The sequence below is a fragment of the Rhinatrema bivittatum genome, chromosome 1, assembly GCF_901001135.1.
Source record: "Rhinatrema bivittatum chromosome 1, aRhiBiv1.1, whole genome shotgun sequence".
Lineage (NCBI taxonomy): Eukaryota > Metazoa > Chordata > Amphibia > Gymnophiona > Rhinatrematidae > Rhinatrema > Rhinatrema bivittatum.
This window is the reverse complement of record NC_042615.1, coordinates 183,050,930-183,070,329: the sequence shown is the minus strand read 5'-3', so window position 1 is coordinate 183,070,329 and position 19,400 is coordinate 183,050,930. Positions and strand designations below refer to the sequence as shown.

General features: G+C 45.7%; 1 protein-coding gene across 3 annotated transcripts in view; it reads left to right on the top strand.

The window, feature by feature from the left end:
• Positions 1-7,127: 7,127 nt before the first annotated feature.
• The window catches only part of PI4K2B (phosphatidylinositol 4-kinase type 2 beta), a 215,656-nt gene continuing 203,383 nt past the window's right edge, over positions 7,128-19,400 (top strand). The window contains exon 1 of one of the 3 annotated variants that reach the window (XM_029590019.1): positions 7,128-7,590. In XM_029590019.1, coding sequence (XP_029445879.1) covers positions 7,314-7,590 — 277 coding nt within the window. In that variant the 5' untranslated portion in view covers positions 7,128-7,313. The remainder of the gene's footprint in view (positions 7,591-19,400) is intronic. The other 2 variants (XM_029590027.1, XM_029590008.1) reach the window with 2 other exon arrangements.

Here is a 19,400-nt window from a genome sequence, read left to right as displayed (position 1 = left end):
ATGTCGAAAATGCGCAGCCAATCGTGTGCTAAATGGTGCGCATCATACTGTATTGGCTTGAAGGGGTGGATCTTGGTTGTTCCTTCCTCACTGGTCCATCTGCACGCCATGCTCTCATGTGACTCCAAAATGAAACACAAGAGACACTAATTGAGTCCAACCGACTTGTTTATCTCTTACACACATTTAACACAACACACGGAAATTCCAGCTAGGAGGTAATTGTTCATATTTCAAATTCTGAATTGCTGACACACCAAAAGATGTTAATTTTGTCTGATGCAATTATATTACCAGCCTCAGGCATATAATCTGGAATTTCACTACTCAGTGAGATAGTGCAACCCCATGGCACTCACAAAAAGATTGTTTGCTCCATACCTTAGTAAGAGAAGTCCAATTATATTTGTTGGCCTGCAATTGCTCAGCAGTTCTCAACTAGCTTGTCGATGTCACCAAAAATTTGGCATAAGCTATGCTTTTGATAACAGTGACATGTACCTACTGTATCAGGAGAGCACAGAGAGGGAGCCAGGTACTTTACATTTCCATCACACTCCCTGTTGCTGCTTTTTTCTCATCCCTAGCAATCACATCAGCCCAAGATGGAAATGTGAGTATACTGTCTCTTTCACCACCCCCTGCTCCCACAGCAATCACCATCAACACATCCTGCACCCATCTATGCTGACAGCAAGATCGCTGCTGCCAGCCAAGGCTATAAATGCTTCTCCCCATGGCCGTGATCACCATTGCTACAAGTCTGGCTCAGAAATGCAGAGTCCTGCTCCCTGCCCCCTGTCTCATGGCCACAGTCACCACCACTGCTAGCTATAGAAGAGGAAGAGATGGCTCAAGGCTCTCTCATGTATTCCTCCTCCTGATGGCTCTGGTGGTTGCATGGAGAGGGTGTGTTTAAAAGAGGGAGGGCCTGGGGGGCATGAAGGCAAGGGGATGAGACTGGTGTAGTGGTGTTGCTCTGCGGGGGAAGTAGGCCAGGGGTGATGTCACAGTTCTGCCTGCTATGCAATCTCCTTGCCAGCAGAGGTCACCAGCGAGCCTCGCTCATAGCTGCTCTAGCCACCTCCTCACTGATAAATGATAAATGACAGTTCCAGCCCTACTTAACCCAGCCTGTCCATTCCCTCCTTCTCACTTCATCAAGTTACTTCGGCTCTTTGACATGGCAATCCTTGTCTTGTTGCCAAACCTTGCCTTGTGCCCTTCCAGACCTCCCTTCCTTGCTCTGTGGTCTTCCAGGACTCCCTCCTTACTATCCAGCCTTCTGGATCTTTCTGTCCTGCCTGGCAGCCTTTGAGCCTTCTACGTTCACCTAGCTGGCCTTGTACCCTGTTTGGGTCTTCTTGTTTATTGTTGTTTGTCCTAGTCCTGTCCTTATCCAGTCTTTGTCTAGTCTGTTTGGTCCTGTCCTGCCCAGGGCCGGTGCAAGGGTATTAGGCACCCTAGGCAAACCTTACAGTCTGGCGCCCCCTCCCCATACACAATTTTAAATTATCTTTTTATAACATATTTTACATGAAAAATGACATTCTGAGGTAAAATTAATATTCAGGTTGTTGTGATTTCATGCACTGTTGTGATGCCAACAAGAAAACTTTGCATCTTGGAATTCATATGGCATCATACCTATTATGATATATTTCGGCATGGTCCTCCCATATCAACACAGTACTATCTGCCAACACTCAAAGAATAACAACCCTATCTATGAAAAAGAATACCAAAAATATTACACCAGAATCTAAAATATCAATACACCTCCTATCAGGAAAACAGAACAGGCCAAGCTACTACAGATCCCTACAGAGAAACCACATGCTAAAAGAATGCTTCATCTCAGTCTTTGCATGCAGAACACAAACCCTCACTAAATACAGAATAAAGCCACATAAAATATAAATAGAAATGTGCAGACAAAAACTGAGCTGTAAAACGCATCACGCCAGACTCTATACAGTGTAACAATGGAAAAACAAAAATGTCACCATTCCTCGTGAATTATTCATAATTATAAAACCATACAAATAAAATAATTTCAAAACAGCTAATGAATAGAATATCCAATAATTAAAGACTCATGCAAATTTTGAAAGCTTTACCAAACACCAATAAAATGTTTCAAACAGCAGACACAACACACACTACCCAATAATTAAAATGGTAGTCAATCAAGAAAAATGAACTTAAAAAGCCACCTTTACTTACCCTCTCCAGCAGTTCTCCTACTCCTTTCCCTTGCAGGCCATACCAGAAGCAGCAGTAGCTGCTGAGGCTGTCCTCACAGTCCTCTTCATTAGGGACCACAACCAGTCTCTTCTCTCTCTCACACACACACACCAGTCAACCCTCAGGACCAGTTTCTTTTTTTTTTTTTTTAATTTTATTTTTACTGAAGTTTCAATCTCAAATACATGGAAAACAATGTTGACAGAAAAAGGAGGAAATTATACATCAATACAGCATAAATTATGCAAGAAAAATTTAAATTCCATGTTATAAGAATAGTGGGAGAACCAATATTTAAGAGTGTTCATAGGAATCAAATCTCATCATAACAATATGTACTGTAACACTATATCGCTCAGCAGATAATACAATAACCAACACCTTTTGCAGTTTATCAGGAGTGAGAGTCTAAACACGTAGGTGATCTGGATCTGAAAAAATATATCTGTCATTTTGATAAATTACCATACACCTACAAGGGAACCTTAAGTAGTATTTGGCACCTCTAGAAAGCACCTCATTTTTCATTGATAAAAATATTTTTCTTTTCTCTTGTATCCTTTTAGTAATATCTGGGAAGACTCTTATTGAAGCTCCATAGAAGAGCTGTATATGTTTCTTGAATGACTTTCTCAATATATCATCTTTATCCTTGGCATGCAAAAACATCACTAACAGCGTAGCTCTCAGTTCAATTTTAGCTTCAAAGGATTTTTCCAAAAAGTCAGAAAGATTGTCAAAAGTAATTTTATCCTGTTCTTCTTGCTGCAGATTTTTTTCTTTTCCAGGGAGGTAATAAATCTTAGAAATGTCTGGGACATTTGTTTCTGGAATATCCAAGATGTTAACTAAATAACTTTTCAGAAGATCTACTGGTTTCGTCCATTTTGTCTTGGGAAAGTTTAAAAATCTGAGGTTATTTCTTCTCAACTCGTTCTCTAAGAAATCCATCCTTTTCAAAGCCATATTCTCAGATTTTATAAGATTAGTTTGTACTTCTTTTATATCATTAAGTTCTTTTTCCACTTTGGTCGAAAACTTCTCAAGAACTTGTACTTTGTTTTCAAGCATTTGGGTTCCCTCCATGTTCCTTTTGACAGACTTAGATAAATCATTTATTGCCAGGCTTATATTAGTTAGAACCTTCCAAATTTCAACAAGAGTCACCTTTTCAGGCATTTCTAGCGGAGCTAACACCACTTGCAACTCAGGCTCCTTACCTCCTTGCTGCAAAAGGCCATCCTTGTCTACCTCTTTCTGCCGCGCTGTGCCGTTGTTGACCCTGGAGCCCTTATTCACTGGACTCACTGAAATCGATGGGATTCCCCCATCCCTCCTCTGGGTGTCAGCAAGGCTATCCGATGGTAAAAGCCACGGCACATTAAGCTGTTCCGTCCCCTCTTCGTTCGGGGACCTGTAGATCATGGGTGGGACTGTTGGTGCTCCGGGGCTGAGTGATGCCTCCTCGGCCAGGGCATCGGGCGGCCGCTCTCCGACTCCAACGTTCTCACAGTGTGGCAGCCATCTTGGTTCTCTCCCTCAGGACCAGTTTCTGTCTCTCACACACCAATCATCTCCCCAACCAGTCTCTCTCTCTCTCTCTCTCACACACACACACACACACACACACCAGTCATCTCCCTGATCAGTCTTTCTCACACATACACACGTCACCTCTCTGGCCAATCTCTCTCAATCACACAATGCTCTCGCTCTCTCTTACTTCACACAAGCTTTCAATCACACACATGCTCTATTTCACTTACACACGAGCTCTCAATCACACACATGCCCTCTCTCACAGCCACAAGCCAGCCAAAAACATGCTCCATCTCTCTCGCACACACACATTGACGCACAGAAGTACCCTCCCTGACTCACATACAGAAGCACCCTCCCTGTCTCACATACACATTACACTCTCACAGAAGCACCTTGCTTTCAGACTTGCAGCATTTTTCACTTTTACTAAAAGTGAAAGTGATGCTCCCAACCGTTAAATAAGAAAACCACATTCCTATCAAAAGACGAAATGACACCCTTCCTTCAGGTTCTGTCCTCCTAAGGGACAGCCACCGACACCGTACAGCTTCTCTTGTTTTACGCTTTCAGGCAATAAAGCAAGTGCCTTTCTTCAAACTATCAGTCGTATGATTATTCATTTGGGAGACAAGGAACAGAAAGGCATCCTTAGTCGGCTTCCCTTTTAAATGGGAAGATTCTAGTGTTAGTCATTTAAAAATATACATTTTCTAAAGGCTTAAAAAAAAAAAAAAAAAAAAAGCAAAACCATTTCAGATTCTATTCTAGCCTTCATGTTTAAATTATGCTTAAAAAAAACACAAACAAACCCTACTTGGCATCAGGATCTTAAATTTGTGATTTTGCTGAGATTAACATTTTAAATACTTTAATTTTTTTTGCTTTAGTATTTGTCTCTACCCACTTTAAGTTAAATTTTATTTTCCAGAAGAGAGATGCTTAAAATTCAGTAATTTCATCTTTCATCCAACTTTTCTACAGTTCAGGTATATGTATTATCATATTTCATTTTTTTAAACTGGCAGATTCCTTTCTCACATACACACACACTCACAGAAAGAAGATTGGCGCCGAGACTTAGGGGGCACCGTGGCAGGCAGCCAGCTCCCGACTCGCCCTGCCTCCCCACCAGTGCCACCCTCCCGACACCCCCCTAGTGGTCCAGCAGAGGTCCCGGGAGTGATCTGCTGCTTCCGGGACCTCCGTGACAGCCCCTACCATGTGACAGGGGCTGTCACATGGTAGGGGCTGAAGGCCACTGGCGCCATTTTGCTTAGTGGCAGCCGAGGACCACTAGGGGGGTGGCAGCCGCTTAATGGCAGCCGCTGGACCACTAGGGGGGTGTCACTTGGAGAGAGGCAGGGCGAGTCAGGAGCTGGCTGCCTGCCATGGCGTCCCCTAAGTCTCAGCGCTTGGTCTCCACCTAGGCGAGTAGGATGCTGGCAGAATTTTGAAAAGGCACTTTTTGCCCTTTCAAAATTCTGCTGCCTGCCGCGGCGCCCCCTAAGTCTCGGCGCCCTAGGCACAGGCCTAGCTTGCCTAGTGGTTCCGCCGGCCCTGCCTTAGTGCTGAGATGTGGTTGGTGCTGCCTAGTGAGCAAGCCCACTAGGTCCACACCATCAGCTGGCGGAGAAGCCCTGTGGTGGGACTAGCTGGAGCTTCGCCTATCCCAACTGTCTCCCCTGCAGGTTGACCCCTTGGGTTCCGATGGACAGCAGGTCTTAGGTGGGTCCCCAGGCAGTCCAGAGGCAAGAGTCCAAGAGAGAGTGTAGGTTGGGGCAGGCGTCAGACCTCAGAGATGGTAGACAGGCCAATGGTTGAGACAGACAGCAGACAGCAAAAATGAAGAACAGGCCAGAGGTTGGGGCAGGTGGCAGGCAGGATGAGGTCAGGTCCAAAGCAAAGGGTCAGGTCTGGGCAGCAGTCAAGGGAATTCCAAATCCAAGCCAAGGTCAATATCAGGAAGACAAGTTGAAAGAACTAGAAACAAGACAGACCAGATAAAAAGGATGAGGTAACAAGGTACAGAAGAGATAATGGCAAGGCAGGAACAAGAAGAATAGGAACAAGACAAGGCAAGAAGAAGAAAAGCACAAGGAAGCAACATGCATTGGAAACAAGCATCAGGGGACCTGTTGCTGAGGCAATGAGGAAGTATCCTAGGAGCCCTTTATATAGGGTGAAGGCTGCTGAGGGCATCGGGGGGTATCATGAACGTTTCCCGCCAGGGGCCCTTTAAATCATCTGGCTTTGGGTGCACGCATGCCAAGGGGACGGAGCAGAGATGGTAATGTTGGCTGTGTCCTGCCACATGTGCGCAGTGCTGTGGTGTCCCACTGCAGGGAGGAGGTCTGAACAACACTGACAATAAGGGTGAGTATGGTGACTCATGGGGCCTTCTCATGAGCTACCAATCATAACATGCAGATTATCCTGCCCCAGCTCACAGCTCTGGAGACTTGATCCCCCACCTCGGTATAATAACTCAAATGCTCCCTGAGGCTGGGAAGGTGACCCTAAGTGTACAGGGGGGTTACATATAAATCCGGCAAACTCTGAAATTTCGAACTGATGCGGTGGTTACTACCCTTAATCAAGTAAGCCTCGATGCTATTGATGCAACTCAAACATTGCTTTCTGCTTCAACAGCAAGGCATAATGGGGAATTGGATTCAAGCAGCAACCAACTAGGGTCCTGACTTTTACAGTGTGGAAACAGATAAGCATTGAGTAACCTACAAGGCGCAGCATATATTGCCATAAGCTTACTGGCAGACTGGGTGGACCATTTAGTCCTTTTCTGCTGTCATTTCTCTGTTTCTATATTTAACCAATTTCTAAAGTCATAGGTGCCAAATTGCCTAGCAAGGACTCTGACTTGGGTGCCTAATACCCTTGCATTGGCCCTGATTGGAAAACAATAAAAAGTAAGCATGAAAAAAAGTCCAGAACTAGGACGGAACAACACAGTAACTGTTGTACGTCAGGGCAGCAAAAAAAGTTAGCACTGGCATAGTGTTCAGGCACTAAATTTACAAGGAAAAGCGGAATATAAATATAAATAAAAGAAGTAATACGTTACAAAACATCAAAGACTGTTTTGTTACTCACTGCCTGTTTCTCTTACAAAATCAGTGTCTACATAATACATCTTGCCATGGTATTTGCTGAAACCGCACAGGATATATGACAGTTTTTGGCGAACGAGTGCTCGGGTAGGGTGCGAACACACTGTCATCCAGGTGTCCCTGATCCCGCCCCCTTTCGAGCCTCGGCTGGCTCGAGGCGCCCTTTGTGCGCATGCCCGGCAAGGTGGCGAGCCGGCGCTGTCGCGGATTGGCAGGCGTGCGCCTGTACACGCACGAGGAAGAAGTCTGGTGTGAGGTGTACAGAGGCGCGCACAGCGCCGGTTAACCGTTACACGGGAGAACGCGGTCGCCATGGCCGTCGGAGCGGGTGCCATAGCTACTGTACGTCCCGCTCACTGCTGCCACTGAAATTCGGTCTTGCGTCTTCCCTCGACGATGGCGGAGTTGCAAGTTACTGGCGGCGGGGTCGGGGCACTGTCCGTGCCACCGCCCTCTTCGGAGGAGCCCAGGGAGCGGCCACAGGAGGAGGCAGTAGCGGCGGTGAGGCTGTTTGCGTCGGCGGTGACGCAGGCTGGAAGGGTGGTCCCCGGCGGAGCGGTGAGGCAGTGCGGGACCGACGAGGAGGAGGAGGAGCCACTTCTACCCCGGGGCTCCCGTACTCGGCGGACCAGGCTTAGCTCCTCCTCGGACAAGGAGAGCCCGCCCTGTGCAGGTAAAGTTCTTTGTTTTAACTCCTTTCCCTATTGTGCCCTTGTCTCTCTCCTCCCCGAGTCGTAGTACAGCCCGCAAGAAAACATGGTAGAAGTTGCTTTATCCTTCTCACTGTTGTTTCTTTATACGTCAGGAATATAATTGCAGTATTACTAATTTAACTCTTCAAATCAAATAAGTACATAAGAAAACAATTAACATTGCATGGTATGAAGTGAAGGCTGTCCGTAAATGCAAAGGTTGGTGGGGTGGGGGAGATTTGGAGAGAGAATGGAGGGAAGAGGGCAGGAGCACTCTCAGTCCTATATATTTCAGGTGAATCAACTGTTTCCGACTTGACCTCCGGAAATTATACCTGTATATCAGAACTTGCAATGTAACTTTGTTGTTAAGTTAAGTTCGTATGAAATTCAATAAATAAATGTTCACAAAAAAAAAAATAGCAGGCTTTGTTCGTCTGAGCTTTAGAGCCGAGAAAGTGCTACTGCCTCAAACTGCAGTCCCTGAGGCAGGTAAAGTTTTACCTCTGCTACTTAGCTCCCTTACACTACTAGTATATCTAATTTACGGCTCGATACAGTAAAGTGGGGCTGCGGTTACCCTGCTCCTAACCCGCTTTCTACTCACTTTCTGGCCGCGTTAGCCCTTCCTGCGATACACTATCCCCTTTAACCCATCCTTACCGCCTCTTTAAATCACCGGGTAAGCCCTTCCGCACGTGGCATGTATATTAAATGTAAATGATCGAATTAGCTATTCCCTCCCATACAGTAATGCGCACCCCGACTATCGCTATTTTACCCTGCCGTTTTGCCGTGCGTTTAACCTGCTAACTTACCGCCTACCCTTACCCCTGGGTTAGAGGCAGGGGTAAGGGTAGACTGCAAACTTTCCCCCAAAAGGAAACCTCTAAAAACCTAAAATCCCCTCCTCCCGAAGCGACTCGACATTACTTTTTGTTGTTTTCTTACTTTTTGTTGCTTTCAGCTCCTTCCCTTCTCTGCCGTCCTCCGGAGGGGGCAGCCGGCGGTGAAAGCGGCTTGCAGGTCCCGGTTCTCTTGGCTCGGCCCTCATCAAATTGTCAAGTCGGGTGAGAGCCCACTGTTCTGTGCCCTCTCCAGTCACGGCGTGAGCGAAGGCATGCTCAAGCTAAGGTGATCAGACAGTTCCTGCTTTGCTCGGAGACATTCAAATCAAAAGTCACGGCACGAGCGAAGCGTACTTTCATTAGCCTGAGCGCCCGTCAATTTGGGCGCTCCGGCCAATGAGACGGGCGTGCTTTCATTGGCTGAGTGTCCGTCAATTTGGGCGCACATGGACGGGCGCGCACGACGTCACGGCATGCGTCACGCGCGCCCGTCTATGTGCTTTCATTGGCCGGAGCGCCCAAATTGACGGGCGCTCAGCCAATGAAAGCACGCCCGTTATGTGCTTTCATTGGCTGGAGCGCCTGTCAATTTGGGCGCTCCGGCCAATGATAGCACATAGACGCATGCCGTGACGTCACGCGCGCCCGTCCATGTGCGCCCAAATTGACGGGCGCTCAGGCTAATGAAAGTATGCTTCGCTCGCGCCGTGACTTTTGATTTGAATATCTCCGAGCAAAGTAGGAACTGTCTGATCACCTTAGCTTGAGCGTGCCTTCGCTCGCGCCGTGACTGGAGAGGGCACAGAACAGTGGACTCTCACCCGACTTGACAATTTGATGAGGGCCGAGCCAGGAGAACCGGGACCTGCGCGGGGGGGAACGCTGCAAGCCGCTTTCACCGCCGGCTGCCCCCTCCGGAGGACGGCAGAGAAGGGAAGGGGCTGAAAAGCAACAAAAGGTAAGTTGGCACATGTCGAGCCGCTTCGGGAGGAGGGGATTTTCGGTTTTTAGGTTTTCATGGGTTAAAGTTGGGATCCACTTCCTGGTGCCTGTCATTTGAAATGACAGGTACCAGCGCACCCAGGATACTGTATAGGCGCTGTATTAAGCCTAACGCTTCACCTAACGCTTCTTGGACGCTTACGTTTGCATGAGATTATAGTACAGGATCGAGCGGTAGGTGAGCCGGACTGTGCCTGCGGCAACCGCGGGTGTGCCCGGCACTAACGCAGCTCTTCCTACCTACCCTTACTGGATCGACCTGTTACTGAGCTGGTGGCATTTCCTCTAGAATTGATTCTCAATAGCCCGTGGCAGTTATAGCTGGTGACTTTTACTATCAACAGAATATAGTCTCTGAAACAAGGGGTCATGGGATGAAGGGGAAAAGGGGTAAGAACTGAGCAATTAAAAAAAAAAAATATGTATTTTTGGAAATGGTGATAGATCAATGGAATGGCCTCCCAGTGGAGGTAGTGGCGACAAGAACAGTATCTGAATTAAAGCATGGGACAGAACAGAGGATCTTTGAAGAAGTAGTAGGGATTGTAAAAGTGAGTAGATGATGTGGCTTGGCAGACTAGATAGGCTGTTTTGTCTTTTTCTATGTTTCTGTATCATACTGAAGGTATCTATTATGCAATAGTTCTTATGTAAACTTGAAAACATTTCTAAATGCTTAAATGTAATTTGGTTTTAATACAGAGTGAACTGTAGCAGATCCTTTTTCTTCTGGACTATAGCTTTAAATTATTGTATTATACAGTATAGGGTTTTAATTGCACATTACTTTGGGCAGGTTCACAACATTGATTACTGATCTTTAAATTCATTTTGGTACTTTTCAGTTATATTTTATTCTTTTCTATACTGGTATTAGTGGTTACATCATACCGGTTTACATCCGAACTGAAGGTAGAAAGTACATCAAACAGGGACAGGGGTGGGACTACAAGGAACAGGAGAGAAGGGTAGCCGGGAACTGGCAAACAAGAAGTCAGAATAAAGAAATAATCTTATTTATCATAGTAAAAAACCTAACCACTGACAAATCTGGCTCTCCACAAAACCTACCAGCAAATAGATGTAATGAAATAGCCACGTTTTTCAATGACAAAATCAAGAACCTAAAAACTAAAATCCCAATTAAATCGAAGCAAGAAATTAAAATGAATAGAAGAGATGTTTATTTATTTAAGGGTTTTTATATACCGCAGTACGTAAAGAGATACATCACCGCGGTTTACATTTAACAATAACTTAGCAACAGGCTTTACATTGACATTATTAATAGGTATTACATATACTAAAATCGATATAACAGTTTTGACAGAAAACAGGCTGGACAGACTGTGGACCATCCAATAATGTATAACATGCAATTAAAATATTGATGTAATTATTAAACCTTAAAAAAACAAAAACTAAATAGTATCTAATACAAAACAGGTTCTGAGAATGGATACAACTACTATATTGTACCGAGGATATTTCTGTTATTTAAAGCTAATTAATATCATAAGGGAAGGGGGGGCATGTAAGGTGAAGGTTATACCATGGACGACATTCAATGAGATATCAGAACTAGAAATCGAATCAATGCTAAAAAAACTAAATCCCGCCCCACATGCAAATGACACAATACCAACCATAGACATAAAAAAAAGTTGCAAACACAGTATCCCCGACATTAGCAAAGATCGTGAATATATCCTTAGAGGAAGGAACTATGCCAGAGACACTAAAAGGGGCAATAGTAAAACCGTTTAAAAAAAATAAAAAATAATGATCCACATAACCTAAGCAATTACAGACCAGTATCAAACCTTCCCCTAATCGCAAAATTCATTGAAAAAATCATACAAAAGCAACTTGCAGAACACTTAGCAATAATAACCTGTATCCATCATAACATGGCTTTCGAAAACACTATAGCACAGAGACACTACTGCTTGCGCTAACAGATGGCTTCAGTAGTGGTGAACATTACATCCTTGTGATGCTAGACCTCTCAGCAGCCTTTGATACCGTAAATCATGACATACTTTTAAACAGACTAGATGAAATAGGATTAAGTAACAAAACTATCAAATGGTTTAGATCATATCTAAGCAACAGATACTTTCAAGTGCAAATCAGACGTAATGTCAGAAAAGATAAACCTTCAAACAGGAGTACCACAGGGTTCAGCCCTATCGGCCACACTATTCAACATATATCTCTTACCATTATGTCACCTACTGGCTGGTCTGGGCATCACACATTATATATACGCTGACAATATCCAATTAATACTACCCATTGAAGACACAATTGAAAAAACATTAAAAATAGCAAATATGTATCTAGATATCATCAAACAACTACTAAACCAAATGGAGCTAGTAATTAATATTGAGAAAATAGAACTTATACATTTAGAACGAAAAAACACTGAGATCATTCAAAACCCAATTATACTCAATAACCAAAAAATAGAGTTAGCAGACAAAGTACGGAATCTAGTTGTAATAATTGACACGGAACTAAGCTTAAAACAACACATATCCTTAAAAGTAAAGGAAGGATACGCTAAACTCATGGTGCTTAGATGACTTAAACCACTTCTAACAACTGCCAACTTATGATCAGTACTGCAAGCGTTGATTTTTGCAAGCACTGATTACTGTAACGCCCTCCTACTAGGTCTACCATACACTTCGCTAAGACCACTACAGATATTACAAATCACAGCTGCTAGAATCTTAACCGGCAAAAGAGATCACATCACAGAAACCCTGGCGGAGTTACACTGGCTACCCATTGAACAAAGAATTCAGTACAAAACACTATGCACCATACGTAAATTAATACATAATGAAATAGCAGATTGGCTGAACACAGCCCTTTGTGTGCACGTTCCAAACAGAAACCTGAGATCAGCCAACAAAGCACTTCTTACTATTCCATCAATCAAAACAGCAAGACTAACACAAGTAAGAGAGAGAGCATTATCCTTGGCAGGACCCATACTATGGAACACCATGCCCTTGGAGTTAAGACTACAAAGTAACAACAAAACCTTTAGAAAAAATTAAAAAACCTGGTTCTTTAAACAAGCTTATCAAAGAGAGAGGAGAATAATACCCAAGGGAAAGCAGGTACAAACAAACAATTGAACAACAAACACATAACCAAAATCAATATGTGTATAATTTTATTTGTTGTTTTAGCTTAAGTTTCATTTTTAAGTTAATCAATAAAAGATAAAAGTACAATGAAAAAGATAATCTTGTATCCTAAACTGATACAATGAGAAATGGACATGATTCATTACACTTGCCAATTAATATTGTTTACAAACTGTTACCGATCCTTAATGGCACCTGTGTAACTTAATATACTTTAGCATCATTTTTATGTGCCTTAATGTAAACCGTTGTGACGGTTCCCACTGAACGACGGTATAGAAAAATGTTTAAATAAAATAAACATGTTAAACAATGTAACATAACTTAACAAATAAGTTTAGGTAAGGTACTGATGCAGCAGGGGGTTAAGTTATAATGGTACTTTGGTACTTAAGTTATAATGTGGAAATCTGTTGGTAGACAGGATTGATTTTCTGTGAAGCAATTCTATGTGTTTAGTGTGTTGTATGGGAAAATCAAAATTCTAATCAATAAGATGAAGACAGATAACCAAATAGTGATCTTGCTTTAGAGCAGATCATACCAACTGTATGTAGGCAGTTTTTACAGCTACAGATGGTGTTTTTGATTCATATATACTAAACATCCTGTAGACACAAAATCTTTTCCTAGCCTGTGGACTCAGGACCAATGGGTATAGTGTACTCCTGATAGCAGATGGGAGATGGAGTCAGATTTCAAAGCTGAGGTCAGCCTACATATACACGTGCTGGAAGCTTAGCTCGCCAGTGTTTCACCGAAGCAGATTGGGACACCACACACACACACTAGAATAGTGTTAAAAATTTTAAAACAAAGAAAACTTAAGACTAGCCCCGCTCTCCTGTGGTGATACCAAAGGGTCCCTCCCCCAGTCGAGAATTCCTGAGGTGATTTCCGAGATCCCTCGGAGGCAAGCCTCGGTCCGGTAGCTGGCTCCCAGGGTGGCTGAGAGGTAGTGGATGCAGAATAGAGTGCGGCGGTGAAGGTAATTCCCTCTTCCTCTGCAGCCGGAGACCGCCTGGCACGAGACCGAGGAACGCCGAGACCAGGTAAGGTAGAAACCTCTCTTAAAGTCTCCGAGGCTCGATTTGCCGCACAGATCATCCCTTCCTGCGTCTGTTACATCGGGTTGAGCAGCCCTGTCTGGGCTAGATCCCGATCTGGTGTGAGGGTCCACACACGTGGAGACCCTCCGGGGGGGGGGGGGGGGGGTCGCCATCTTTTCCGTGTGGTCGTCAGCGCCGTATTGCCCGCTCAACTGAGCCATGCGCACAACCAACTTGTGCGCACAGCGGCGCGCACAAATATTGCCGTGCACACAGTGGTGTGCACAAGTAGTGGCCTGCGTGCACATCTTCGCACCCGGAGCACTCAACCAAGCCTCCCAGCACATTTCCTACGCGCACAGACTAGTTTTGAAGCTCACCACGAGCACAAAACATGGCACCGCCTGCCAAGAAGGCCAAGGGACAAGCCCTCTGCCCAGCCTGCCACCTGAGAGCTGCGCAACCAGAACTGGCCTCCTCCCTATTCCAGCAGTGCAAAGAGGCTCAGGGGGAACCAAAGCAAGGTCCCTCACAGCCATTAGAGGGATCCGGATCCAGCAATGATAGTACCCTGGACCTCTGTATCTCCAACTCGGCTCCTACACAGTAAAACACCTCTGGAGCCTCCACTATAATGCCCCCCTGGAATCAACATGGACCCAGGGACCTTTTCCTGGGTGGAATTCTTCAAAGGGCTACAAACCTTTGACCAAGTGCACTCAGTACCGACTGCGACCCAGTCCCAGTTGCCACCAGAAATGCAAGACGTTACCAGCACCTCTTGGGGGCCCATCGAGATGTGCCCTTTCTAAGCAAGAGCCTCCCTACCGGGGATACAGACACCTCGGAGGACGAGGCTGACTCCCTTGAGGAAGGAGAAATCCCCCCCCAGGGATGGAACCATACCGAACCATGCTGCGATTCTTCTCCAAAGACGAGTTACCAGCTCTCGTGTCCCAGACCCTGAAGACGCTGGACATTCCAGGCACCGACACCACAGCAGAACCAAAGATAAACCCCATCTTGGTCTCCCTCCATCAGGCCTCATGCTATTTTCCAATGTTGCAGGCGGTACAGCAACTGATTGACCTGGAATGGAATGCCCTAGAGGCCACCTTCAAAGGAGGATGGGCCCTAGAAGCCCTATATCCCTTGGAACTGAGGTTCCCAAAGGTGGACGCTATGATCTGTGCAACCTCCAAGTGCACGATCATTCCTGTCGAGGGAGAAGCGGCACTAAAGGATGCCCAGGACAGACGATTGGAATCCATCCTTAAACAGTCCTTTGATGTAGCAGCAATGACTCTTCAGATTGCTTCATGCTGTGCCGTGGTGGCACGTTCTTGCTTGCTCCTCTCCAGAGACGCAGCCACGCCTGTTGAAACAATGGAACCTGTGGTATCATTCCTCATGGATGCGACCTCGGACCTAGTGCGCACCTCTGCCAGGAATGTCGCTTCGGCAGTGGCAGCCAGAAGATGTCTATGGCTCCGAAACTGGTCAGCCGACGCAACATCCAAAGCAAACCTCATGAGGATGCCCTTTAAAGGATCTCTCTACCTATCCACCATAAATTCTTGGCGCTCTCATAATCGGCTCAAATTAAATTCTTCAAAAACTGAAATTATACACCTATCTTCTATTTCAGATTCCTCAATAGGCCCACCGCCACATTTGCTAATGAACAACACTACTATACCTATAACACGTCATTCCACAAACCTAGGAATAATTATAAATTCAGACCTCTCCATGAAACAGCATATCTCTTTGCTTACTAAAAAATCCTTTTACAAACTACGGCTTCTAAAACACCTTCGACCACTGCTTTTCTACCGCGATTATAGAACCATTCTTCAATCCCTAGTCTTCTCCGGTCTAGACTATTGCAACGCACTTTACCTAGGATTACCAGACTCCTCACTTTATCCCCTTCAACTGATTCAAAATAGCGCAGCCTGGATACTAACCAGAACCTCTTTACCCCAATTACAACCATATTACCCCAATTCTGCAATCATTACACTGGCTTCCCATAAAGTTCAGGGTAAAATATATAAAATTCTCTCCACTATCCATGGTTTAATTCACAATCCAACCTCCACATGGCTCTGTTCTTTACTACGGATTTACAAACCTGCACGACATCTAAGATCACTCACTCAAAATCTCCTAGATATTCCCTCACCCAAACAAGCCAGGCTAGATGTTACCAGAAAGAGAGCTTTCTCGGTAGCCGGTCCAATACTCTGGAATTCTCTTCCAAATCCACTGCGGTTAATATCAAATCCCTCTCATTTCAAAAAATCACTTAAAACTTATCTTTTCCAACTTGCATTTAATATTCCCACCCAAGATCAAACTTAACATTTAACATATACCACCGACTTATCTATAGCATTCATCCATCTTATTTCATCACATTCCCTCCCTTCCCCCCAGCAACAGTAAGCCCCATGGCAACAATGTTTTACGTTTTATTTTACTTTGAGTAAATGATTTATTTTATGCTAGAATTTCTTCTAGCTATTAATGAACTTTTATGTACATTTTAAATTTAATTTGATTTTGATTTTTTTAATTTTTATTTTACCCACTGTAAACCGTTTTGACAATTTATTTTTATAAAACGGTATATAAATACTTTTAAATAAATAAATCTCTCTTATTCGGAAGCGAATTGGAGAAGCTAGCCAACAAATGGAGCGAATCTCCAGTACCTTGCCTACCGGAGGACAGGCGAAAAAGAAACCAGTGCTCCTCCTCCCGAAGAACCAAGGGCAGAGGAGTTCAGTGCTTTAGACCGTACAAGAACACACACTACCAAGCATTTTGCCCCGCAGGCAGGGCTCTGTCCTTTTGGAACAGACACAACTAGAGGGGAGCAGGCTCGGGGACAGGCCCCGGCTGCACCCCACAATGAGAATCAACAGACCTATCCACCGGAAGAAGTCATAGGGGACAGACTTACCCACTTCTACCAAAGATGGGTCGGGATAATGTCTGACAAGTGGGTCCTAACTACAGCATCCCTTCAGATAAATTTGTGAGATCACCGTGCCACGCCCTCTCCAAGAGGACGGCCGTGGAAACCACACTGATGAAACTACTCAGCTTAAAGGCAATAACTCCGGTGCCCACGCACCAACAAAATACTGGTCACTATTCCCATGTATTTTATCGTTCCCAAGAAGGAAGGAAGGAACGTTCTGGTCCATCCTGGACCTCAGTCCGTCAATAGTTACCTGAGAATACCACACTTCCGCACGGAAACCCTGCGCTCAGTCATAAGGGCAGTACAGCCGGGAGAATTCTTGACCTCACTGGATCTATCTGAAGCCTATTTCCATCCCGGTCCATCAAGACCGATACTGGACCATCATTACCAGTTATGGGTGCTACCCTTTGGACTAGCCACCGCCCCTGGTGGTGGTAGTGGAGGCAACACTGAGGAAAGCAGGAATCCTTGAACATCCTTATCTGGACGATTGGCTAATCAGGGCAAAATCTCCGAGGGAAAGTCACCAGTCGACCACCAGAGTCAAGAATCTACTGCAGAATCTCGGGTGGGTCGTCAACACAGCCAAGAGCTGCCTGCCTGCCTCCCAATCGCTAGAGTACCTGGGAGTCCGGTTCGACACCAAGCAAGACAAGGTTGTCCTTCACCCTCCAAGGAGAAGAAAACTGATGGGTCAGCTGCGAAAACTGTTGAACTATGCTCGCCCCAAGGTATGGGACTACCTCCAAGTTCTCGGTCTCATGACATCAACTCTGGAAGTCGTTCCATGGGCAAGGGCCCACATACACCCACTACAACGCTTCCTACTGTCACGATGGAAACTGACGTCCCAGAACTACTCCATTCACCTCCAGCTTACCAGCAGAGGTTCGGACCCAGCTCCAATGGTAGCTACAGGAAGACCATCTGAGGAAGGGAGTAAAACTATCCACACAGGACTGGATCCTGCACACCACAGATGCGAGGATGGGGGAGCACACTGTCGGGAACTGATGGCCCAGGGACAATGGGACAAAGAAGAGGCGGGATGGAACATAAACCGACTGGAAGCCTGAGCAGTCAGACTAGCCTGCCTACGATTCGTCCACAGACTCCAGGGCGAGTCTCTCAGTCATGTCTGACAACGCCACAACAGTTGCCTACATCAATCACCGGGGAGGAACCAGAAGTCAACAGGTGTCCCTGGAGATAGAACCCCTCATAACGTGGGCGGAAACAAACCTGCAAGGGATCTCAGCCGCCCACATCACGGGAAAAGACAACATCTCTGCGGACTACCTCAGCAGAGAGAATCTAGATCCAGGGGAATGGACACTGTTGTCCACAGCCTTCCAGTTGATAGTAAACCACTGGGGAACCCCAGCCATGGTTCTCCTGGCAACCCGGTCCAACACCCAAGTTCTTCAGCCGCAGACGAGAGCCGCAATCCCAGGGAATCGACGCCCTCGTCCAGACCTGGCTACAAGAAGACCTGCTGTATGCCTTTCCCCCATGGCCACTGCTCGGCAGGATCATCCGCAAGATAGAACACCACAGGGGACTAGTACGTCTAGTGGCCCCAGAATGGCCAAGAAGGCAATGGTACGCAAACATGCGAAGACTTCTTGCGGGGCACCCTCTGTGCCTACCTCCACACAGGGACCTTCTCTGGCAAGGACCGATCCTCCACAAAGACCAACTTGATTCTCTTACGGACTGGCCCTTGAGAGGACTCGCCTGAAGAAAAGCGATACTTTATGGCAATGATTGACCCCTTGCTTTGAGCGCGCAAGTTCTCCACATCACCAACTTACATACGAATATGGAGAGTATTCGAAGCCCTGTGTGAGGACCACGAGATCCTCCCGCGACAGTCAAAATCCCCATGATCCTGGAATTCCTGCAGGACGGCTTGAAGAAGGGGTTGTCTCTCAACTCCATCAAGATTCAGGTGGCTGCGCTGGCCTGCTTCAGAGCCAAAGTGGACGGCATCAGTCTATCATACCATCCAGAGGTCTCCCGTTTCCTGCGAGGGGTCAAGCAAATCCGATCACCACCACTAAAGTGGCAGGTGCCCCTGTGGAATCTCAATCTAGTACTAGACTTCCTGGCAGGAGCTTCCTTCAGACCTACACGCGGTCTGCCACTACGGCTCCTGACCTTGAAGACTGCATTCCTAGTGGCAATATGTTCAGCCCGTCGCATCTCCAAACTTCAAGCACTATCCTGTCGGGAATCGTTCCTTAGATTCACACCGGGATCCATACAGCTCTGCACTGTCCCCTCCTTCCTTCCAAAGGTGGATTCTCATTTCCATCTTCCATGTGTGCACAGCCACTCCACTTCCATGCTGGTTCCGCTAACTTCAGCTCTCCTGCCGTGTTCTGCCTGGGCTACCAGTGTTTTAAACCTGGCCGGGGGAAGCGTTCCCATTTCGCTGGGGCAGGGGGAGCAGCTGGGCCAGTGGGGGACTGTGAAGTGTGGCGAACCGCTGGTTTAGTGTATAAAGCTCTGTATTGTAGATGGATAGAAATAAAAACTGTAATTTCAAAATCCCTCTGCATCTAATGCTCTCTAGAAGTAATATTGGCAGATTTTTACCCTTATAATGCCAGGGTTTAATTGAGCAAAGCTTCATTTTAGTAGTCATCTTAAAATTTTCTGAAACAATTTTCTAGAGTATTTGAGGTCAGCCAGGTTAATGCTAGCATGGGCCATTCATTTTCT